The sequence below is a fragment of the Macrosteles quadrilineatus genome, unplaced genomic scaffold (assembly GCF_028750875.1).
Source record: "Macrosteles quadrilineatus isolate MER2022 unplaced genomic scaffold, UCM_ALF_1.0 Scaffold_1__1_contigs__length_201487025, whole genome shotgun sequence".
NCBI lineage: Eukaryota > Metazoa > Arthropoda > Insecta > Hemiptera > Cicadellidae > Macrosteles > Macrosteles quadrilineatus.
This window is the reverse complement of record NW_026542594.1, coordinates 51,548,779-51,564,580: the sequence shown is the minus strand read 5'-3', so window position 1 is coordinate 51,564,580 and position 15,802 is coordinate 51,548,779. Positions and strand designations below refer to the sequence as shown.

General features: G+C 31.0%; 1 protein-coding gene across 1 annotated transcript in view; it reads left to right on the top strand.

Annotated features, from left to right (window-relative positions):
* Positions 1 to 15,802, top strand: part of LOC128982864 (nephrin-like) — a 65,187-nt gene that overhangs the window by 14,939 nt on the left and 34,446 nt on the right. Inside the window, exons 2-5 of the mRNA XM_054401911.1 lie at positions 5,048 to 5,180; positions 13,805 to 14,004; positions 14,859 to 14,972; positions 15,352 to 15,555. Coding sequence (XP_054257886.1) covers positions 5,048 to 5,180; positions 13,805 to 14,004; positions 14,859 to 14,972; positions 15,352 to 15,555 — 651 coding nt within the window. The remainder of the gene's footprint in view (positions 1 to 5,047; positions 5,181 to 13,804; positions 14,005 to 14,858; positions 14,973 to 15,351; positions 15,556 to 15,802) is intronic.

The window sequence follows — 15,802 nt, the reverse complement described above, 5'->3', positions numbered from 1 at the left end:
TCCTAATTTCTTTTCGTCGCACTTTTAAAAGCATACATTGCCTACTATAACATACATGAACGCTAAAAATGTTCATTGTTTTTGTCATAAAGTGACCTAAACATGTGTCTATGATGTTGGCTTGTAGTATTGACAAGTACAACTTTGACAAAGTAAGTATCAAAGAAACACGGTTCCCCTCACTGACGAAATTACTTGCCGGATTCGCAAACTGTCAGCCGCAGCCTGCGCATATTGCCATCATCTATCTTAACGTGTAAAATATGTTATTTGCTTCAATAATATTAATTACTCATTGACCCTAACATTCATGAAAGGTGTCATTACGTGTTAAACATCATTTACGTATTAAAAAATATAATCATACATTTGGAAATGCCTGTAGGGCTAGACAAAGCATTATCACTTAAGAACAAAACTCTAACTTCGATACATTAACCTTCATTATATACAAATAACAGCATAATAAAATCTCATAAAACTACCTTTGTTGAAACTCTACAAAATCAATTTGTAAGGTAAAATGCAAAATTGCTTGTAGTTATGGACCAATAATCCAACGATCAGTTATGAGATTACTTTATTGTTAGGGTATATATTAATATTCATGTGCAGTGTACTGTCTCCTCACTAACACTGTCATGCAAGTATTCAATAATGAAATACGCTATGTGCTAACGCGCCAAATGTAGTTAAGCTGACGATGTAGTGATTCTCCTTTTAAAATGTTTTTATCTTTTCTTTGTCGTACTATAATTACTATCAGGTAGTGAGATCTTATTGCTCCGTACTTTATTATTATTTAGTATTTAGATTGTCCAGCTCGTTGCGATTCGTTATTAATTTAGAAACTAGATAAATAATTAAATAATTTTAATAAGTGGATATATGTTTTATGACGATGGTTTGCTTACACTAACCTTTTGTGTACCCACAACAAAATGACTAAGGATTGGAAAACACCAGGAGATAAGGGTTTTTTATTTCAACCTTGTATTTACCATTTTTATTTTTATGAGTAAGAGATGGAAAAGTAAAAGTTTAGCTAGCCTATGAGACAAAAAGACTGATTAAAACGTTTCGACGTAGAAACCTAGGTTGTTACTCTAAAATAAATTGGATAGTAAGGCAAGCCTTAGATTTAACTATGTTCAATAACGATCCAGAGGCATATCCAAATTGTATTTTAATTCACCGTACTGATATAAAAAAAAAACTTTATCGATCTTGTAGATTCATTCATGCTGTACATTAGATGATTTATGTCTAATAAATATCATACTTTTCTTTAATATCCTTCCTTTGTTGACCAACTTTTAGTTACATATTCATTAAAAGGAATTTTGTCATACAAGCATAAATTATATTAATAAAATATACAGTTAATGCATTAAATTTAAATATATAGAATTAAGCAAATATTCAAAGGTTAATAACGGTAATAATAAAGGTAAAAGTGTTTACATTATATTCCTAGGATTACTTCTAATCAACTGACAGCATTGTGAGCATGGTCAATTATTAATTCTTAAATAGATAAATGAGGCTTAAATATGTTAAGATTATTCATCAGCCAACACATGTTACACATGGTTATTTAAATTATCCCCTTGACTGTATAAGGATTTCCTTTGTTATTCCAATGTATGAATATGTCACATGTGAGTTCTGTTGTTGGTTGTAATGTTCTTTTACTCACTAAATTATGTCCTGTTGATTAAATACGTGGTATTCCACTGCTTCGTTAATTATAAAGACTAAAATAATAAAAAATAATAGTTTTGAAAAACACCATTTCCTAACACAGGTTGTAGAATACCGTTTTCAAGCAAGGTTGTTATATGCAGTTCACCAACGCAGCAATGACAAGTTTATTGATGTTTAAAATAATAGATTATTTATGAATGACATTCACGTGTAACAAAATATTCTGATACCTGAGGGATTTATTGGTGTTCATATTTATAGTTCCAGGCTAGTCATGCCTAATTTAATTAACTAACAAATACCACTGAGAAATAACAAAAAGACAAAATGAAGTAATCAAACATAGGTACTTGCTGAGCTGCCTGTAGATGAAAGCAGTAAAACTCATTTCAACTTAACCTTTATCTAAACGAAAGTCGATGATACGTTGGCCATTAAGTTCGCTTTAGTCTTGACTTGGCTCCGTTTACTTTTAGCCTATTATCGATTCATAGCGACTGCTTACAATTTTAATCCATATCATAAAAGTCATCTTTTTCGATGAATATATAACGTAATACAAATTTTCTTATATATTATTAAGCGATAAAGTATATTATGTATCACTACCTATATTCGTTGTGCCCCATTAAAACAAGGCTTGAGACATAATTTTACTTTTGTTCTCATTGTGTATTGCCATAAAAAAGTATAAGCAAAAAAATCTGTCTTGAATGTAATATCAATATTATATTTTTCTATTATGAAACATTTTTTCGAAACATTGGTGGTTGTAATAAACCAATGCTATTTTCTATTAACAAACATGTTCTTCCCCATGTAAAGTGTGTAAAGAACAATTTATTTATTCAAAAATTGTTTGATATTAAAATTGTAGGCAGTACATTATTCTTTAATTGTGTGAATTTTGGAGACTACGCCATTTTCGGGCTGTAACAAAGTCAATATTTGGTCACGCACGAGTCTACGTCTATCGTGTGACACGAACACTGTTCCACTTGGACAAGTCTCATGTTTACATTGACAATAAATTTACAACCAAATTGTCAATTAATTTTCAAAGCACTAATGTAAAATTATTTTGGTAAGTTCCATTGCAGTTATCGGTATGGTGCAAATTTACTCATTGTAAACTATTAAACGTTTGGGTTACCGAACGGCCTCCTTTTTGCGTTAACGTTCCGCAGTTTTCTCCTTGTGAATTATGTTGTAATTAAGCCAAGCTACCATGTTTGGTAATTTTTTTTTACATAGTGAGGATCCACGTTCATATTTCCACATTACATGTCAAACTTTTTCTATTGAATTAATATTTAAATCATATTAATAAGAGGTTGAACTACCTATCTGTCAGAGCAATCCTAGATTCGTGTTATGGTGACCGGTTTTGTCGTTATCAAGCAGGGAAGAAGTGCGTTGTCTTACGACAAAAATCTCAATCGTTGACACATTTGACACAAATTGAAATTGCTGTATTAAAACATTGAACATTGAAACCGTAATTAGATATACGAAGATGTTGTACCTTGACATGATTTGAATCGAGAGGTGTATTTATGTGAAAGGATATATGCATCTGGGAAAGGAATAATAACCGATCTTGATTAAAAACACAGCTAATTAGATTTTCTCTAATCATACTAAGCTTACAAAATACATGTAAAGATGATTGATTTTGAAAAAAAATGCATCGACCTTTTTATTGTACATAAGATACTGTGTATAAAATACAAGTTTTTGCAACGTAGGTCTGAAGTACATTGTTTGATTAAAACGAAAATCCCTCTCTAAATTTTCGCCCCATTAGCTTTAAAACTACTCATGTTAACTTGAAGGAGCTATCAATCCATCAGATTACAAACTGATCAATCTTTTCAACGATTTATCTAGAAAAGTCAATATAAACTTTTATTTTCTAAAATTTAATTACGTAATTAAAATACATATCTCTTTGTCTTACTAAACGTCTATTATGTGTTATTTTATTTTGTGAAAATTGGAATGATGACAATATTTATTATTATAATTATTAAAATATTTGCTATACAATCTATCTGGCCTTGGAAAGTAATGGGCCTACAATCACAGTTATGAAAGACTATGTTTTTTATTAGATAGTATTTCTTAACTATTTGTATGTACTACATTATTGCTAGTCATAATTTCAGCTTTACAAATATGTATGACGTATGTATATCATTGCATATTCTCTAATTTAGAGAACAAAATGTCTGAAATAATGTAGGTATTAAGCTCGGCGTTATTTGAAAAAAGAGTCAATGTGTTTTGTTGGCATAGTTTTATAATTGTGTGGACACTTTTGAATGAGTCTTATTGATCAAAGCAACCCCTACAGCTTTCCTGGAAACCGAACATGCAAAGGTTGAAAAATATTACAATAAATAGCTTCCATAGGATATCATCAGAAGTGGGTGGATATTTATCCTCTTTACCTTGCACGAGGAAATTCGTAAAATATTATTAATTGACATCGTTATAATATTAATACATTTTCATAGCTTCAACTACCTCTGAAGAAACGCAATAGTGGCCCAGTGAGCCCGCAGTGTAGAAGGATTACAAGGGTCACTGTTTGTATTTCTTGCCTCTCAGAAACCCTCTCAACATGTTTAGCTACTTGCATTAATTATTGTTTTACGTACAGTTTTGAAACGTAAGGACATTTTTAACATTTAGGTTCCACTGATAGGAAATAAATATACACTTAAATTTTGAGTTAAATTAACAGTTTTGTTATTTATGTGTTTATAAAATACAGTACCGATAGTAAAATAAAAGATTTAATATTTTGACCAATGTTTTTATTTTCTATTAGGACGGTCCTTTCTAGTATTTATCCATTTTAGCTGTTTAGTGTTAAACAAAATCGAACAAATCTTTAGGTTCTTTCAAATGTCGTTATATACCCTCGCAAGCTGCTTTTTAAGTATCTCTAAGACTTGTTGTTTGTTTTGCATTGCCCTTAAAATTGTCATTTTGTGGATTTAAGGCAAAACACCAGTTCATTTCTTCTATATCAAAATCATGTACTGAGTAGCTCTAAAAAATAAACTGATTCTTACTTTTAAAAACTGTGTAGTACATTTAGTATGGGGTACATGGGGTATATTTACTGGGGTAAATTTATGGGAATGCAAATGTAATACCTTGTATCGTATGTACACTATTGTATGTGCTCATGGCGATTCAATATAGTTGACGATCAGTTGGCGACGAACCCACTGAGGCTGTACTCTCTAGGAGGTTGGGAGCTTTGATAGGCGCTAAGCTTGTAGGTGGCTTGCTGCAGGCTGATTCCTCCCTCCCTTGTGTGTTCCAGTCCCGGTGACGGAGGTTGAGGCAGTGCTGGGAGCAACAGTCAAGCTGCCGTGTGATCTCTCCCTCCCAACCGACAACGACAGGCTGTCACTCATCATCTGGTACAAGAACGGCGCCAAGACTCCAATTTACAGGTGCCACTAATATTGTATACGAGTCAATGGTGTTTCAAGACAGGTCATGAGTAGACATATGCTGATAGACCACTACAAGAAGTAGGCTATGAAGTTGCGTTGGTTAGAAAGTTGACAAAAACTAAGTTTAGGTAACTTATGGATTTTAAATTCACTGCTAAACAAAATGAAGTAATATTTGTTTGATCAGTTGTAACAAAGGGCTTTTAATTTGCCTGTAAAGATTACATGGAATGACAACTGCTTTATGAACAATTGCAATTTGAAATACAGAATACATAATGATTGTTTAATTGATTATTGGAGTTTGGGTAAAAGATTTTATTGAACCCGTGAACCACACATATATACAACAATGTGTAAAAGTGGAAAGCAGAGGATATGAAAATTTTCTGTAAGGACATCGGCCGAAATATAATCTTAACCAGGCGCGGAACCACCCCGCAGGCCGCAGACGTAGCGTTGTAAGTTATGTGCAGTGATCGGTTGAAGCGTAAACGTCGTGTCGAGTTGGTAGTCATAGTCAACAACCAATGTATAAAGGGTGTCCCGTAACTCTCTGGACACATGTTTATCGTGATTGCCTAGGCCAGTACAAACACATTTCACCAAAGGAACATGGGTCTGTGATGCCTAATTTTCCGCCTGTCTGTATTTATGCGTTTTTAGCAAATATTCAATAACTCCTAAACAGTTTGAAATACAGCGTTGGGTTTGTAATAAATGTTTATCTTATTAAGACATATTTTTACCTAAAATCATACTAAAAAATCATCAACCGTTTTGAAATGGCGGCCATGTAAAATATTTGATGCCAAATTTCACGAAAACCGTTAACTTTACAACAAATTTACACGAGACAAAAACGTTAGTAAATATTATGTAGTTTTCAATGATACCTTAGGAGTTAAGATTGAATAAATAATAACGGAGAAAGGTGATGTTTTCGTAACGCATGGCCACTTTTCTCCATTTTATCTAAACAATGCTAGTACTCCTTTTACATTGTCTAATTATACCTTAACGATCATTTGTTTTATGTAAATCAGGAGTTTTAAAACATTACAGCTGATTTATTTATTTGTTTTTGTTATTTATCAGTATAAGTTGTTGTTTAACATTAATCTTTAAAAAAAAAACAATATTGATAACTAGCTGTTGTACCCGTGCTTTGCAACGGGAAGAGGACACAAAATAGAAACATTTGAATCTTTACATCTGTTGCAAATAATAGTTAGGCTACACATCCGCCAACGCTTTTAGAAACAAAATTCAACTTTTATAGCCTTAGTAACGTTTAAGTTATGACTTTTAAATCTGGTAAGTAGTGGATACCACCTTTTTGGTTTTGATTAATTTTAAATCTTGTATATGCTAATATGGGCAAACTGACCAAATCTTTGAAAAAAAACTTTGACATACATGATTTACCTTCATCTCCCTTGATTACATATCTTTTAATTTATTATTGACATTTTCAATTTCAATTTTGAAGTTTAATAAGCAAAAATACTGATTATTAAATTTAAATAAACATTTTTTTCACTCTTATTTATATTAAATCACAAATCCTTCCATCTTCAGTTTCTTCACTCACAATAAATCATTAGCAAAACTAAGTCAGCTGTTATAAATATTGCTGTGAATACAGTCTTTTGAAATATTTAAAGAAACTATATCTATAGGTACTATACAAATTTTTAAACAAATAATTTAGCATTAAAGACAGCAAACAAAACTAATGTGATTATCAAAGCATCAAGGGCTAAAAAATGTAATAGAAAATACAGTATATGTTTCATTGCATCTCTGATTCTACTCTACAAAAATATCATTAAACAACTTAATATACAAACCAGTTATTTTAATCAGTTCCATCCCATTGCCTTTACATTTTCACACTTACCAATAATTAAACATAGTAACAGATATTTAATTGATTATAGAAACAAAAGAACACTGTGTACTGCTTAGTTTTATGATATTTCCCTTGGTTTAATTTAATCAGTGGTGTGGCAAAACACGAATAATAAATGTATCAAATAAAGTAAATGTGAACTGAAAGCTATGTTAAGATAAAATAAGAGTATTTTGTATTACCATTTAATAATTAAATATAGTTACACATATACAACAGATTTTAGATACAAAAATCAACGACCTACAATTTAGTTATTGATGATATTCTTTAGTTTAATTGAAGCATAGGTTTAGCAAAACACAATAACTTAATTTTACCTAAATATAAATTATAAAAAACAATGTGATGTGCAAGTTATGTTAAGTTAATCTAACACATGTTAAGCAGTTAGAATTTATTTAAAGCAGCCTCCAAATTCATACAAAACATCTATATATTGTAATTTTCATACTTTGTCCATGAAAACATATCAATAACATTATTTTCATAACTTAGTCGCTTTAAAAAATCCAAAACAGAGCCGGAGTTGATACAACAACGGTTACAGAATCTTTTTTTTCTATAAACATTGACATAGTTTTAGAATAAATATTCCATGATAAAAGGTTAGATTAAAATAAACCTACCTCATAGTTATGGAAAATATTATATTTAATTTCTTTGTATCAGCTGTCTGAAATTGTGAAATATGCAGTTAAGCAGTTCTTCTTGTTTACATTTAAATGTCAAAGCAAATGTAAACAAACATTGTTAGTGTTCTCATTGCAGCCATGGAGACCAATCAATATTTACTTTTAAAATGTTCACCTCAGAACTTTTGTAGCCAAAGGGGCAAAGCCTACGGTCAGTATCGAAATGTGGATAGTCCTATAATGGTCCTTGGTATGGTAACTATATGTTTGTAAAGTTTAAGCCCAGTTGGTGCAGTAGTTTTTGAGCCTATTAGTAACACACATACAGACAGACACAATTAGATTTTTATATAATAATGTAGATGTAAACATTTATTTGCAATTTATCTATACTTCTATACTATTATATAAAAATCTAATGGTGTCTGTCTGTATGTGTATTACTAATAGGTGCAAAAACTACCGAACCAACTGGGCTTAAATTTTACAAAAATATAGCTACCATACCAAGGACCATTATAGGACTAATCACACCACGATACTGACCGTGGGCTTTGCCCCTTTGGCTTTAAAGTTTCTGAGGTGAGGATTTTCAAAGTAAATATTGATTGGTACCCATGGCTGCAATGAGAATACTCACAATGTTTACATTTGCTTTGACATTTCAATGTAAACAAGAAGAACTGCCAAATTGCATATTTCATAATTGAAGACAGCTGATCCAACGAAATTAAATATAATATTTGCCATAACTATGATGTAGATTTATTTTAACCAAACCTTTTATCATGGATTATTTATTGTAAAACTATGTCAATGATTATAGAAATAAAAAAATAATTTCTAAAAGTGTTGCTGTATCAACTCAGGGTCTGCTTTATATTTTTTAAGTGTCTTAAGGGTTATGAAAATAATGTTATTGATATATTTTCATGGAAACAGTAGGAAAATTGCAATCTATAGATGGTTTGTATGAATTTGGAGGCTAATTGAAATAAATTCGAACTGCTTAACATGTCTTAGATTAACTTAACATAACTTGCACATCATATTGTTTTTTTTTTACATGTATATTTAGGTAAATTTAGTAATTGTGTTTCGCTAAACCTATGCTTAAATTAAACTAAAGAATATCATCAATAAATAAATTGTGCATCGATTTTTGTGTTCTAAAACCTGTTGCATATGTGTAACCACATTTAATTATCAAATGGTAATACAAACTACTCTTATTTTATCTTAACATAGCTTTCAGTTCATATTTACTTTATTTGATAAATTTATATTTTTTGTTTTGCCACACCACTGATTAAATTAAACCAAGGAAAATATCATAAAAATAAGCAGTATACAGTGTTTTTTTTTTGTTTCTATAATCAATGAAATATCTGTTACTATGTTTACTTAATGGTAAGTTGTGAAACTGTAAAGTTAATGGAAGATGGAACTTATTAAAAGAACTGCTGGTTTTGTATATTAAGTTGTGGGTTGATATTATTGTAGAGTAGATTTAGAGATGCAATGAAACATATACTGTATTTGTTATTATATTATTTAGTCCTTGATGCTTTAATAATCATATTAGTTTCGTCTGCTGTCTAATGCTTAATTATTTGTTTAACATTTTTTTATAGTATAGATATAGTTTCTTTACAATTTCAAAATACTATTGAAAAGGCACACCAATATTTCTAAAGATTATAACAGCTGATATTTTTTGCTTATGATTTATTGTGAGTGAAGAAACCACAAGATGGAAGAAATTGTGATCTAATATGAAAAAGAGTAAATTAAAAAAACGGTTCATTTAAATTTAATAATTAGTATTTTTGCGACATCAAAATTGAAATTTAAAATGTCAAAAATTGAGAAAAAAGATATGTAATTAAGGGAGATGAAGGTAAATCATGTATGTGAAAGTTTTTTTCGAAGATTTGGTAAGTTTATCTCATATCAGCCTACACAAGATTTAAAATTAATCAAAACCAAAATGGTGGTATCCACTACTTATCAGATTTAAAAGTTATAACTTAAACGTTTCTATTAAGGCCATAAAAGTTGAATTTTGTTTCTAAAAGCTTGGCGGATGTGTAACTATTATATGCAACAGAAGTAAAGATTATTTATTTTTAGCGAATTTCCCTATAGGGAAGTAGCTATTACCGTAGGTGGCACGGTAAGACCTAGACCCGGGACCGATTTACTTTTTCATTTTGATGTCCCCAGAGGCCAAAAACACCATTCGTTCAAATTTTTATATATGTATATATATATAGACTTATATATATATATATATATAGATATATATATATATACGTCCGTGAACGCGATAACTTGAGTAATTTTTGTCCGATTTTGATTAAATTTGGTTTAAAGGTGTAAAGCGGGATAAACTTGAATGAGTTCGCGAACCAGCACGATCGGACCATGGGAACGGGGCTTTACGGGGGGTTTTATGGGGTAAAAATTGGTTTTTCTCACTTTTGACCCTCAAAACACAAAATTTCCCGATTTCTCTTTTGACCTTTTTAAAGAGCTTAAAAAAACAAATTTTTTAGTATATAAAAGTATTTTTGTTCGATTATTAGTAACGGAGAAAATTAAAAAAATTGTAAATTTAAAATTCCCATGTTATTCTTATGGAGAATATAGTCAAATGTTGTAGTTTGCTTGTTTATGGATTTATTTTGATCAAACTTGGCAAATTTATTTATTTTGTACTAAGCTATCAATATTTTACTCAAATACACACTTTATTAGTTTCCTTGTAGCAGCAAACCTATAGGTACTCGTTAAACCTAATGTTATTAAAATATATTTAACTGAAAATCAATTCAGACAAATGGAAATTCGCTTAGTCGGCAGGTTTGCTGCGGCGGGGGTATTTTTAATATAATATAAATACCTCGTCACATCTCTGAAGTTTCTGTCTATTGGTAAAGATTAAAATGTTTCTATTTTGTGTCCTCTTCCCGTTGCAAAACACGGGTACAGCTAGTAAAATATAATTGGACAATACCTTATTTCTTTACTTACAACAACTGTAAAAAATGACAACTGTTGCTTATAAATGACAAAACAAATGAATAAATCAAATTATTGATATGATATTTAGAATTGTTTAAATGGAGAAAAGTGGCAATTTCATATTCTTTTAAATTAATAATTAATTGATAATTAATAAAATTATAAAAATAAAAAAATAATAATAACAATTGTTATATACATACAGTTTTGAGATTTTTGGATCATCTATCACACACCAGTTCTAACAAACTGACGTGTGATTTTTTAAATTAAAATGTTTGTAATAAATGGATCTGATAGAAGAATATAATAATATTGGAGAATGTAAATTAAAAGAATATATACCATTAAAATGTTTATAATTGAATACAAAATATAAGATTGAGAAATTTGAAAAAGTTAAAGATAAATATGGACGCACAATTATTGGTGAATTAGAAAAATGTAAAGTTCATTTGCCTTATAGATTTATTAACATTTTTGATGAAAAAACAATTATAGAATTAAATAAAAAAGATTTAAACTTAATTATTACCGAAATAAAAACATTTAAAGATAAAAACTGTTGTGGTTAGATTTTAATAATTGAATAAAATATTGGAATTTTTACTTGTTTTAAAAATCATTTTATTTTGTAGACAAGTTTATGGAAATAAAAGCATAAATTATAAAGATTTCATCAATATTTGAGGTTTTTTCTGATAATGTTGAAAATTTGCCTAAAAGAGGCAAAATTTTATCATATTAGTGTCGAAAAACAGGAAATTTTATTAAATTATTTAAGTCTTCCTTTTTTGCGCTTGGAGTGACATAACATTACTTAATTTATATATATTATTTGTGGTTTAAAACACGTTGAAATTCATAAGGAATTTGCATTTACAGCTCAGAGAATAATTAAAAATATGAATTCTTTCTTTAGTCTGTTTTATTTATACACTCGTGAAAGTGGTTACCTGCATATCCAAACAGATTGATATGCCGCTGGCGTCTAAATGGTTCAATCGATTGACCCTTTTGGAGCTCCAAGGGCTTATCTAAACGATAAAAACAACCGATAACTGATCGAACCTTATGTTCATACTCAATGACCAAGGGTGTTTGATTATGTAATGCGTTAGGCAAAATAGTGCTGCACCCAGACAGTGGCAGACACTGACTATAGAAAATTAAGTTAATAACATGGCATTTAGACTGTTATGGATGGATAAGTCCTGAGGGATAGGTTAAACTAGCCAAGGCAATAAAATTATAATCAATCCTTAAGAGCAACACGTATACCACGTAAACACAAAGAACAGGTTGAGGCCACATTGTTTGAAAAATATTGATAAAATTGATAAAAAATGGTTTAAGCAATATACATAATGTAACATACACAATAATATTAACTGGCGATTACGAAAAATATACTTTCATGGACAAATTTAGGTACACAAAACGTTAGCAAAATAAAACATAAACCCTACATACGAGTAAAAATAATTATTAACATTTATGTATGTGTGTATATGAAAAATACCCCCCGCAGCAAACCTGCAGACTAAGCGAATTTTTGATTGCCTGATTGGATTTACACTAAAATGTCTCCTTAAAAATATCGAATTTATTTTTTATTTTAATAGAATTAGTTTAACGAGTACTTAGGTTTGCTGCAACAAGGAGGGTAAAAGTGTATTTTCGTTAAATGTTAATAGTCTACGAAGAAATAATAATGCATTTTCCAAATTTTATAAAATATTTTAATAAACAAGAAAGCTACAACAGTTTACTTATTCTCCATAAGAATAACATGGGAATCTTTTATTTTTTTTTCCCATAGCCATTAGGCGCATAACAACGCTTCAATATACTAAATTATTTGTTTTTTAATCTCTAAAAACAGATTTGCAAAGAAATTGGTAAATGTTTGCTAGTTCGCGAAATCGTCCGAATAAATGTAGGTTTACTCGTATATACCGAATCATCAAAATATGATCATTTTTGCTCGAGTTATCGTGCTAACGGACATTAAATATAAATTTTAAAATATATTAATTAAATTTGTTAAAATATTAATTAATTAAATATGAATTTGAACAGATGGTGTTTTTGGCCTCTAGGGACCTCAAAACGAAAAAGTAAATCGGTCCCGGTTCCAGGTCTTATCATAAGTACTACGGTAATAGCTTATTCCCTATATGAGAAATTCGCTTAAAGTTATAACCGTCCAATATAAAAATAACATAAATTAAACAATTTTTTTTATTATTACGTATTCAGTTATCAACTCAATTTAAGTAGGTCCACCACGAGTTATCCTTGTATAACGATTTGATACAAGATTAAGTGGCGTATATTTATCATGTTAAGGACATTAGGGACCAGAGGCCAGAGAATATAGGCCCAACTCAATGTCGCATTTCCCGACAGAGGAAGTATTAAACAGGCTTAGGAAATCATAGAGATTTAAAAACAAACAGAACCCTAAATTAGTAATCATCATCAATCTGAATCGTTTTGTATTTAAAGTTATTGATTGCATTATCGTGTATAGCATCGTGAATATAAGAATCGATAGCTTAGATTTATTTTGCATAATTAATGCAAGTGCAGATGCACTTTTGCTTTTTACTGAAATCAATTATGTAAAGGTTCCAAAGACAAAGTTTTGCTTTTTAAAATATTAAACTTTAATGTGGGTAATAGTTTCACAGCAAAAAAAACGAGAAGATCCTCAAAAAAATGTTCCTCCTACCAGAAATATTGGTGGTGGTGTTTTATGAATAAGAACCCAGCCATCCTTGGTTATTGGGAATTGGGATTATCACCTAGTCGTAGTTAGTAGTGATTCTGTTACAGCAATCGTTCAAACATGTTATCTTGCAATTGTACTCTACATATATTACCCTTCAACTAATTGTCTTACGATGTGTATACAACACAGAATATATCTATCCATCTATCTACAACTGCCATAGAACTAACAAAGTCAATGTATACGTGTTCTTATGTTTATCAGCTAAGGGAGTCAAAAGGGAATAATTTGAAGTTGCTCTGTTCAGTTTGGACGTACGGGAGCGTGGGCTGGGCCAGGGTAAGGAGATCAAGCAGACGGAGGGTGCGATGTCATACTCCACCAACTTTCCTGAGAGTGTTCTGATGTTAGAGGGTGTACGGGACCAGGACCGCGGCCTATACAAGTGTCGCGTCGACTTCAAACACTCTCCTACCAGAAACGCACATGTAAACCTCAGCATCATCGGTGAGTAGAGTTAAAGTCACCAACTACCTCAAACCCTAAATAGACACTAAAGAAGAATATGCTTAAAATATTTATGTGTTGGAGATAGGCTATTCCAAATGACAGAATAATGAAACGGCATACAATTTACGTTTCGGCTCTTGTACAACGAGACGTTCAAAGTAGTACAACATTTTTGTGCCACACCTATATTAAGTTCGTATTAGGCTCGTTCAGTATTTGTTTTACATAACTTCCTAACAAGACAATTAATCAATTTATTCACCCATCGATAGTCAAAGTACAACAGTGTAATGTTTAAGTGGTGCTTGAAGTGCTTTACAATCCATTTGCCTCTCATCTTCTTAGCTTATCTAGAGGCAGCGGCAGCCTTGCCTGTCCAAGAAGACTATATTAATTAAACTACTTTCCCAAGTAAATCTGACTTAAGTTTAAAACGTAGATTTAAATACGTTGGTTAAAGAACATAACTACTTAACATTTATTTTTGGCTGACATGTAAATACATCTTCAATTATATAAATGTTAAACCTTCTGTTCAAACGTTTACTTACCATATTTAGCCTTGGTATACCAGTATTTTTAGAGAATGCAAATATTTGCTTTTATACCAGACAAATTGGCACTAATGGTACAGGCATTATCATGGTCAGTGTTTAAAATATAACATTTTATGTTTCGCATGATGTGTGAAATGCCATAATTTCAGAGGCGTTTCGTGTCGTACATAGTGGATAGTATAGGATATACTTAGTAAGTAATTATTAACATTACTTTGGTTTCTAGAAACTAATAGTTCTTGTAATATATGGTCTGGATAAGATTCTCATACAGTATGTCTTTGTTTCACACAGTTCCTCCGACGAGAGTGACCCTAGCAGACTATTCAGGGCACACCCTGCCTCAGTCCACCGTAGGGCCCGTGGCTGAGGGCGTCGCTCTGGAAGTCGTATGCATCGCTCATGGAGGTAGCCATTTTCATATTTACTAAGATTGGTACACACCATAATATCCCTAATAGAGCATCAGAAGTTAGATGACGTGCAACTCTAAAATTCATTTACTACTTAACAAAGTGAAATTTATCTTTGACATTTATACTACTTATTGAAAGGCATTTTAAGTTACGAAACATTTATGCATATTCATTTTAATTTCCTCTAAAATTTGTGTTTTTGAAAATTCTTTACCTCGTAAATATATGTATATGGAGTGTGTGAATTCTAGTCATCATAATAAAAGGAAAACTGTCAAAACTGTTAAATCGTGATACAGATCGAGTGCAATATATAAAACTACATTTTCTTTTACATTGTGATTAGTATCCCGTAATTCCCTATTTTTCAGGTTGGCCGAGTCCACGACTGACGTGGTGGCAAGACAACGACATGATAGACGACTCCATGGACCAGCCACAGGAAGGTCGAGTCAGCAACACTCTCACCATCAACCCAGTGACTCGGGGACACTTGGACTCCAAGCTAGAGTGTCGGGCCAACAACAGCCCCCTGCTGGACCCCATCGTCGTCTTGCTCACTCTCGATATACTATGTGAGTATATCAACAATTACAACATAATACGATTTTACTAATATTTCATTAGCGATTTTACAATTTTATGATGCCGTCACAGATTGATTTATAAGTATACAAACTTTCCTTGTAAACAATATTTAATTTCTACATGCATGTGTTTCGATTGCACTCAAACATTTCAAATAATAAAGACGATATTTTGTGAGACGCACTCACTACTGTATTTTCATACAGTAGTGAGTGCGTAATGAGTGCGAGACGA